The sequence below is a fragment of the Haliotis cracherodii genome, unplaced genomic scaffold (assembly GCF_022045235.1).
Source record: "Haliotis cracherodii isolate W230 unplaced genomic scaffold, xgHalCrac1.p SCAF_8, whole genome shotgun sequence".
Taxonomy (NCBI): domain Eukaryota; kingdom Metazoa; phylum Mollusca; class Gastropoda; order Lepetellida; family Haliotidae; genus Haliotis; species Haliotis cracherodii.
Genome location: NW_027266341.1, coordinates 19,401,105 through 19,411,386, shown reverse-complemented (window position 1 = coordinate 19,411,386; position 10,282 = coordinate 19,401,105). Strand labels below are relative to the sequence as shown.

Genomic DNA, 10,282 nt, shown 5'->3' with positions numbered 1-10,282 from the left:
ACAATACACTGGTGCACGTGAAGTGATATTTGCACTAGTGTAGTTGGCTACGGCACTGACAATACACTGGTGCACGTGAAGTGATATTTGCATATTTGTGTACATGGGTTGTATAATTCTCATCAGTTTGATCAACTGTTGATAGTAATTGATTGCATATATTTTGTATGATGATCTCAATAAATCAGTAAATGCTGAACAACATAGGAATTTCACACATTCAGTTTAACATTTTCAAAGTGGAGCTAAAAAAACAAATAGTTTTGGTTCTCAGGCACCACCTGCATCATCATACAGTCTGCCACACGTTTTCTTTTCTTTTCCATTTAAAATTTAAAAAAAAAAAATCCTGATACTTAAACACAATGCACAAAAAAAAATTGAAAATGGAATCAAAAATTAAACGTGCAATGATCTTTATGATGATGCGGGCAGTGCACTTGCACTATACATGTTTTACCGGGCACATGTTGGCCATATTTGTTTGATGCTACTAATAAAGCACCATTTGACAGTATGGCTATATGAAAAATGGGGATAAAGCTCAAAATAATCAGATAACATACCCCGCTTGCAAATGTATATGTCAATACAAATTTCTGAAACATTTAAACAACTATTGAAAAGACAAATGATACATAAAGGAAAGGCAACCATGGTGACATAAAAATGCTGATGGAAAATAACTCTCTCCAGTGAGTGGGTTTGGTAAACACAACTTAAACATTATCATGATTATATCAGTTATATCACGGCAGGGCATTATAACTGTATATCAACTGTCACTATTGATTTAAACAATAGGAAAGGGGATGCATAAGTGCTTGTCAGATCTCGCTTGTGATGCATAGTCCATGCAAAATAATGATGAAGGGACATTGTGCCAGATCCAGCAACAGCAATTCATCACGATTTCACATTAAGAGCACATGGCTGCAAACTTGGGGAAAAATTGATTAATTTATTTAAAACTGAGATTTTAGTATGGTTATTATTTTCCTAGTGAGTGAGTATGGTTTTACGCCGCTTTATTCCAGCAATATCACGGCGGGGGACACCAGAAATGGGCTTCACACATTGTACCCATGTCGAGAATCGAACCCGGGTCTTCGGCGTGACGAACGAACGCTTTAACCACTACCCGACCGCCCCTATTATTTTCCTATAGTCAATACTTTAACATTGAATTAAATACAACAAAACTAATCATTAAAGACTCTTCCTGTTCCACTTATCAGTGAAATACAAGTCACTTGTACAGAGCCTTAACAAGAGTTATGACCATAAAACTCATCTTAGGGTGCCATAAAATCATTACCTTTCACAAGTGTTGCACTATGATCTCATAAGACGATATCATTATCAAAGAATTTCCTATTGTTGCTGTTGATAGTCTGTCACGAGGGTACTTAATCAGGTATACATGTTCTCTTACATCCCCCATTATTCACTGTTATATCTGTGGAAAATAACCTCATTAGTATCAAAATAATTATTTAAAATACTATAATTGAAAACTGCTGAAAATTTATCATAAAACTTCAGAACATGATGAACTATAACAAATTGCAAGAGGAAATAGAAATATAGATATTTGAAATTGGAATTTTATATTTTTAATTTTTCAATCTACCAACCTAAATCCATAAACAAAAAAAAGGTCTGGCCTAATACACAGGGTAATCGAGGTGGTTCACAAGATGATGATGATGATGAGGGTTGATGATCTTAAAAACTGATATTTCTACAACATATTGTGGTTAAACCTTGCTGTAAATACATATATCTTTGAGCTAGTGGATATATATAGTTAACTACCTGAATGAAATTACCATTGATCTTTTTATCAATATGTTCAACCTCAACAAATATAAAACTACTGGTAGTGATGGATTGATGAGCAAGTGAAAATGTTTTTCCTCAACAATTAGGAATGACCCATCAGTATCACGCTTGGGAATTGAACACGGGACTGAGGTGTGACCAGGCGATACTGTATCCATTAGCCTTCCCCTTCAGTCCCACTGATTAGAAGAACTCGGGACTTTCCAAGTCTATATTGCTTATGTTTGATTGCGGCTTCTTATTCTCTTTGGTTCCTTAATGGCAGTTAATGCTTACACATGAATATCAAGTTGGACAAAATCAAGTAACTTGATTATTTGAAATAAAATTATGGTTTATACAAGTTACATATTTGGCATCTAGAACAACATATAATTATATGAATATACATACAATTTACCTTCCTTAGAAGATGAGCCTATTTTAAATATTGCAAAAGGTAGAAAAATGAAAAAGAAATTAGAAAAGGAGTTTTAGGAAAGGATTGCTCATCTTAACATTTTGTTTTCCATGTGTGCTTTACCTAATATCAGGACTTGTTTTAAGACATTTACCCTGAAAATCAACCATGAAAACATTTGAATATAAGTGAATTTAATCTGGTCTCAAAATTTATAAGTGAATTTAATCTGGGGTTGCTTAGCGATTGAGCATGTTGAGTGCCAGGATGTGAATAAGCTTCAAGTGTTTAGAGGAATATGATTTGGATCTAATACCAGTGATGCAGCAGACATGGCAACCTCTATTAGGCCATTCTGTTTTCAATCTATTATGATAAATACCAGGACCCATTCACTGTCACTGCTTTGTCTTGAACCTGATTCCAATCACACAGCACTAAACAAATAGCCCTCCAGTCGACCCGTGAAGATCCGGGGTGGAATAGGTCTTCGGCCACCCATGCTTGTCTCTCCGTGAAGATCCGGGGTAGAATAGGTCTTCAGCAACCCATGCTTGTCTCTCAATGAAGATCCGGGGTAGAATAGGTCTTCAAACACCCATGCTTGTCTCTCCGTGAAGATCCAGGGTAGAATAAGTCTTCAGCAACCCATGCTTGTCTCGCCGTGAAGATCCGGGGTAGAATAGGTCTTCAGCCACCCATGCTTGCCGTATAAGGCGACTATGCTTGTCGTAAGAGGCAACTAATGGGATCAGGTTGTCAGGCTCGTTGACTTCGTTGATACATGTCATTGATCCCAATTGCGTAGATCGATGCTCATGATGTCAATCACTGGATAGTCTGGTCCAGACTCGATTATTTATAGACCGTCGTCATATAGCTGGAATATTGCTGAGTGCGACATAAAACAACAAACCAACTAACCAACCTTTCAGTCCAAATATTAGAGAGCAATTCTATTTTTTTTCTTCTATTTTTTTCTATGCCAATGAAATTTTGTTTAATTGGAATGGAAATGGTGAAGTAACTTCCGAAACAAACCATTGAATGGGTTCAAGGTATTTATCATAATATCCAACTCAAAAGAAGTTAAGGACAACCCGATTCTTTCATATTACTATAGTTAATCTGTCAAGGCACCCGATTCTTCATATTATGAAAGTTCATCTGTCATGGCATGACAGATTAACTATAGTAATATGAAAGCATCGAGCGGTCCTTAAGTTTTTTGAAGCAGTATAGAATGGAGATAATCAAGGATTTAAACATGGTAATCCAGCTTCATCCTCCCACACTAAAGCTGGGGTTTGAACATGAGGAAGCCCATGATTCTGTTGGGTAGAGGAAGAGCCTGTACATCCTCTGCCCTCAGGAGACTGTTGAGGATGACAATGCGACACTGACTCTGTAGGCTGATGATCCGTGGGAGCTGGTAGATCTGTACTGTCACACCCTGGTCCTCCGTGTTGGGCTTGTGGTCCAGGATCCGCATGTAACTGCCACACTTCGAGAAGACCGGCTCGTAATTCACACGACAAATGTTGAACAGCCCAGGGAGAGAGGATGTGATGTATTTGAACAGACGCATGTGATCTGAATTGAAGATGTAGATGTCAGAATATGACGTCACACCAAATCGGTCCTCAGTGAGTTTTTGAAGAATGAGTAATGTGCCGTCTTTGCTGTAGAGCAGATTGTATCGACTGCTGCCAAACAGAGTCGGCAGGGAGAGTTTACTTCTGTGGAGAGTCTTACATTCATCTAAGGAAAATACTACAAGTTCATGGGTAATACCCTCTTTCTTACACTCATAATTAGCCACGGCAATACGCGACCAGCTGTATCTGGGGTCAAAGGCCACGTACGGCTGCACTTCATGGTTAAGGGTGACATATTTGAGAATTTCTGTTGTTTCATTTGAATATATGTACAGATCGTAACAGAATCTCATCTCTCCAGAACATGAATAAAACAAGATGGCAGACTGTTTCAGGTCTGGCGTGAAATCACAATGTATAATCGTCATGTTCTTGCGAGGGGCTGCAAGAATGCCTGTGACACTTCGGGTATGAAGATTGACCAGTGGGAATGCAGAATTGACGACGAGATCCTTGACATGATGCAGCACTAACAACACCAAGTGGTCCTGATGTGCAGCAGCCACCTGGTTCAGTTCATGTCCCGCCGAGATCAGTCGCTGGAACTCAAAGCAGTCGTCTACAGGAATCTGTAGTCGAGGCTGCTTGAACCTGCAATGTCAACAGTAGGTTGTCATATATGGTATAGAAAATGTATGTAGGAGCACCTTAAGTGTATTTGAGTGAGTGAGTGAGTGAGTGAGTATGGTGTTACCCCGCTTTTAGCTTCACACGTACGCGACCGCTTGAACCACCAGATTACCCCATCGCCTGTTCTCACAAAGACACGCACATATACTTATCACATACATTAAACAAATTTGTAATTAGTTTTCCAATATGTGTGTGCATCTCTCTCTCTCTCTCTCTCTCTCCCTCTCTCTCTCTCTCCAACCATGTCGGATTAACGGCACTTGACTGTATATGTGGGTATGTTGTTGAATTCACAATCAAACAAGTCAATGAATAGTTCAAACGTTGTTTTATGGTATTCTAAAAATCTTGTAATTATTCAAAACACATTAATAAACACAGTACCTGAACAAACAACGTTGCTGAAGTGAGTGAGTGAGTGAGTGAGTGAGTGAGTGAGTGTGAGAGTGTGAGACAGCTAGAAGATAGCAAAGATAGAAAAATGGCTATGCAGATAAAGAAATAACCGAGGTCATGAGTTTCTGGCATGACCAACATGACCAAGGGATGCAATTGCAGCCCCTTACGCAACCAGGCCACACATTAATCAGGCCCCTCCCCGAAAGGACTGCAAAGAATTGTCATATCTGTCCACTACCTGAATTAAGTCAATCATTAAAATAACGTTTCACCAAATTTATGAGAGTGCCTAAAAACAAACCAGCAAACAACAACACCAAGACTGTAGACTAAGAATTCCACAGAGCTCCAGATAAGCTTTTGGTGTTGTGGGTATTTTACCCATGCATTTTAAAATCATTGGGTATCAGTAATTCTACCTGCGTATTCAAATTTCTGTTACCCACTAGTTTTTACACATGTGGGTATTTAAGTTAAATATTTAAAAACACTATTCATCTAGTCCCTGCAAACTGGTGTCGTGTTGATTCGAGAGCTTTATAGGACTCAAAAATACCACGATACTTCCACAAGAAAGTGTGATGGCAAATGATCATGATGTAACTGTCATCGAGTTTGGCAAGGTTGACGGAATGCCCCTTTATAATTTCAAATTAAGTTGCTGATTTGCTAATCGAATATGCAGGGTTACTTCACAATATTTTGATGATACGCACAAGTTTTATTTTTGTAGCGTATCTGTAATGTTTGTTGCGTATTTGATACGCTTGGATTATATTTTACTGTGTATTTCTGCATTTCTGATGCGTATTTCACGCAGATACGCAGCTTATCTGGAGCTCTGATTCCATGACACCCCGGGGTGATAGCAGTTTGACTGAAATATATTGTCTGCTTTCTACACAAACGGAATTTCTACCGCATGACCTGTGACCTCACTACCATGAAATCAATAGCAGGACATTCCAAATAAGGAATATTCAAGTATGACAGGTTAGGTCAACTGACGAAGATTGTAAAGGGTTCAATTGTTACACGAGTTAGCGCAATCCTTTGAATGCAAAATAGAAGTGTTCTGTATTCACCATGTCAGTTGTAACAGGTCTTCAGCAACCCATGCTTGATGTAAAAGGCGACTATGCTTGTCGTAAGAGGCGACTAACGGGATCAGGTGGTCAGACTCGCTGACTTGGTTGATGCATGTCATCATATCCCAATTGCGTGGATCAATGCTCATGATGTCAATCACTGGATTGTCTGGTCCAGAGTTAATTATTTACAGACCGCCATCATAGCTGGAATTTTGCTGAGTGAGGCGTTAAACAACAAACCAGACCAACCAATCATCATCTTCCTGAAGCAAGAGAATTAACTGACTATAAAATTCCAGTTTCAACCCTTGCCGAACTAGGATGGTATTATGGAGTTACAGTTTGGCTGGACTAATGAGTCTATGCATAGTCCAATCAAAATCGCGCACCGAAATTGAAATCCGGTTTGTAAACTGTCGTGCAGATTTGGGTCGATTGCAGGATTTGCGAATCATGTGCACCGCCAACTCGTTGTCAGCAGATATTTTCCAAATCTTTTCATGTTTTTAATCAAGGTGCTCACCTGATTTAATGCATTTCACGATGTAAGACCCGTTTTATCACAATATAGATCTTGATTATCGATCAGATCGTCCTGACTGTCGTCCTTCATTTTGTGTGAAGCAAACGCAAGTGATATGAGAGGTGGAATCTGATTAGTCCATAGGAGAGGCTTAGAAGGGACATAATTGGTAATAGCCACTTGTGGCGCTGCAATCGAGCCCAGTAATTCCATCATAGTTTGGCAAGGGTGGAAACTGGACTTTTAAAGTCAGTTAACTCTCTTGCCTCGGGAAGATGCCAATCAGTTGTTACCATGTTAAGCGAACAGTCACTGCACTGGTATGATCACAGACAATAAGTTTATCACCTTTCAATATCCACAAATTTCTTGTTCTTGCTGAAGACAGCTCGAATATACTGGAGACAAACAGATTCCCTGTCACAGTCACTTTCACGACAGCCATAACCAAACTTGTCAAATCCATAGCGACCTAAAACATATAATCACACACAAACCAAATACCACTTATTATGTTCAGTCTGATTTCAAAATCACGCTTCACATGCCTTAAGACACATAAACATATGTTTCAAGCATGCAATATGTCTTTGACTGTTTCAAAGAACTAGACAGGAACTGTGCTCTTCACATTTTACAAATGGTTCTAAGTTTCCGATGAAACATTAATATATTGTCAATACTACCATGAAGCATAATAAATACACTTTTATGATTATTATAATTATCAATATAATTAATATTATTATTATATGTTACTAGGGGTGTCACGATAAATCGAAATATCTTTATATTGCTATTAGTAAGCACTTAAAAGTCAATGATCAATTGTTAAATCAGTTTCCAATCAACAGTATCGATTTCAGTAAGGAATATCAATTGTATTTTTAACTATTTACCATAGTTTTACAGTTTCAATAAAATACATGGAATGCTGTTCAAATTTGTTTTTCTTTTGATCAGGAGTGGTAGTAATTTACACATGGCAATGTGGAGGTTTCTTTTTCTTAAATTATTTGGGTAAAGCAAAATCAAATCAGTCATAGCTCAAACTATACTTTTTATTTGTTATGGTTATCATATCCAAAGGAAACTTCAGTTCCAAGGTTTAATTCAACTCTAAAATCCACCTGAAATGATACACTGAACAATGCTGAAAACTATCGATATTTATTGCAATAGTTACTTTCAATATCAATAGTTATCGCAATAGTGATTTCCAGACCAATAGTCACCCCTACAATTGTATATGTTACCATTTAAGCATGCTTCAGTGACTCTGTTGAATTAAGCAAAAAAACAGGTTTTGTAGTAGGAAATGAAAATCGATGTTTTAAAGACGCCACCCCGAATGGTTACAATCTTTTTATCCTGGGTGCCATTGTACAAAGCGATCATGACTCCCATACCTTAACATGGACTTTCGACAGTCGTAGCGCTAAGCTGTTTCGTACACGGCACCCTGGAACCCAGGAATTTGTATCTTTAGAAATTCCTGTGCCTGTGCCTGAATTAACTCACCTGCGACTGGAGACCATAACTGAATATCTCCAGAATACACCAAATCCCAAGCTCGAGTAAACCGGGGCAATGTGACACTGTAGCCCCCTGCTTTGTGGCTGCTCTTACGATTACCCATGATTATGCTGGGGACTTACACAGCTGTATCATACTTTACAATTACAGCTGTACGAACTGAAACAAACAAAACAAACATGGGTGATCTCACTGAATCATCATAGTGATCAATAAGAGAGAAATATTTATCTGAAAATGAAAAATTGACTCTTGTTAGAAAATATTTTAAAAAATCACCATATAAGCACCTTGCTCAAATAGAATTTTAGAAAAGACGAGCTGGTGTCACATGACTAATGCACACATAAATAAAACTTGACAATGCATATTTAGCTCTGTCTTTGTTTACTATCTGTATGTCATTTCTTCGCAAAACCATACTTCTAAGACCTAATTTAGCTAAATATAAAAAAAATGCCTAACCTGAATATATCACATACATAGAATATAATATAGATACATAATGTTATGGACAAGCATGTGTAGATTGAATTTGGGAGATATTGGTTCACGTCAGTTGGTAGACGACAAATTGATAAAATCAATTCTTATTGATTTAAATAATAAAATAATTAAAAACGATACCTGAGATAATAGAAAATATAATTTGTATAACTGATTGGTGCATGTGATCACGTGCAGTTTAGACGATGGCTATAACTGTTACAGTTAGCCCATGGGAAGTTCTATTTCTAGTGTTTTGATTCACTCACGTTGTGTTATATAGAGAATCTCACCCGAGTGTCTTCTGATATCAAATATATCCACATGAGTTAATAAAAGTGGGAAAACTCCAAGGCTTGCCGAGGATTTTTTCCACTTTTATCAACGAGTGTTGATATATTTGATATCAAAAGACACGAGAGTGGGATTTTATTTATCATCCAACATTATTCTTCCAACTTTTTCAGTTTGTAGACAGTAATAAGCCTTGTCTAAGTGTAAAAAGTACTGCTTACAGCTTCAGTAGCAGAAACATTAGTGATGTCATGTGATTGTGATGTCACGGTAACAATGACGTCACAATGGTCTGCAAAGCATTGTGATGCAATTTCATTGCAGCGATATCTACAGTGTAGATATCGCTTGATATCTCCTGTGGGATCCAGTTTTGGATGATAAAACTGCTATCTGCTCCAACTTCTAGTGTTCGGGCACAGGCACCAGAAGCAGGATTCCAGGACTTAATCAAGGTCACGATACTGTGTTATGGGACTGTGTGTTGGGGTAGTCTTCCCTAATCCGAAGTTGACCTAATCATGCTAACTAACCCTAACTTTGACGAGGCACGCGATATCAGTGAAGCGAGAGTCACAGAGATATATCAGGGCCTATAGCTCCGATAATCTGCAGTCTTGTCGTCTCCGCCTATGAATCAATTGTCAGAGTTTGTCATTCTGGCATAAGTATACACATGTTCACAATGCTAAATTAATGTTTGTTCAGTTGTAGAGATTCAGAAGTAAACCGTAACAAAGTCCATTATTCATCTCTAACACATTTTGTTCATGTACATACTTTTATTTTATTTTAACTATAGAATGCATCAATTTCACACCCAATATATCTGTTTAACCTGCAGCCTTTCCAAACAAATTATACTTCTTGTCGTGCTTTTCGCTTTGACGTTTGAGCGGAAGTTTCTGAAGCAGCGCCCTCTGAGCCTTTACGGAAAATGAGAGTTATCTACCTTTATCATTGCCTTGAGCTCTCTGGCAAAAGCTTTGAGTGAGCAGGGACCATATATAATAGATTATGTATGGTCTCTGGAGTGAGCAAGTAAGTGAGGGTGTTTGGTTGAACGAAGCCTTGAACAGTTATTCAGTACCATCAGGGCGTGTCAGCTTGATGTGGGAGGAAAGCCCAGAGTGATGCAGGTCTTAGACCTTTACTAAACTCACGAGCACCGGTATTAAAAAGCTTTGGTTTGGTCTGTAAATAATCGAGTCTGGACCAGAGAATCAAGTGATTGATATCACGAACATCCATCTACGCATTTGGGATCGATGACAAGCATCAACCAAGTCAGCGAGCCTGACCACCCGATCCCGTTAGTCGCCTCTTACGACAAGCATAGTTGCCTTTTATGGCATCAAAAGCTTTGAGCAGCTCTACATTTAGATTTCATAAATCGAATCAAATCAAGGATGATATA

General features: G+C 38.2%; 1 protein-coding gene across 1 annotated transcript; it reads right to left on the bottom strand.

Annotated features, from left to right (window-relative positions):
- Positions 1 to 3,305: 3,305 nt before the first annotated feature.
- Positions 3,306 to 9,738, bottom strand: LOC139449942 (uncharacterized). Its single transcript, XM_071231554.1, has 4 exons — positions 9,686 to 9,738; positions 8,071 to 8,244; positions 6,898 to 7,021; positions 3,306 to 4,494 (listed from the first exon to the last, which is right to left on the bottom strand). Exons 2-4 carry the CDS (start codon positions 8,186 to 8,188, stop codon positions 3,540 to 3,542), a joined length of 1,197 nt encoding a protein of 398 aa, XP_071087655.1. The 5' UTR covers positions 8,189 to 8,244; positions 9,686 to 9,738; the 3' UTR covers positions 3,306 to 3,539.
- Between the last annotated feature and the right edge of the window lie 544 nt (positions 9,739 to 10,282).

What these genes read in the sequence shown, in the direction of transcription:
- LOC139449942 (XM_071231554.1), bottom strand. Translation starts at nt 8,188, where the DNA reads ATGGGTAATCGTAAGAGCAGCCACAAAGCAGGGGGCTACAGTGTCACA. An exon ending in GTTATGGTCTCCAGTCGCAG is followed by an intron (nt 7,022 to 8,070) that starts GTGAGTTAATTC and finishes TATATGTTTTAG; the next exon opens with GTCGCTATGGATTTGACAAG. An exon ending in AAATTTGTGGATATTGAAAG is followed by an intron (nt 4,495 to 6,897) that starts GTGATAAACTTA and finishes TTGACATTGCAG; the next exon opens with GTTCAAGCAGCCTCGACTAC.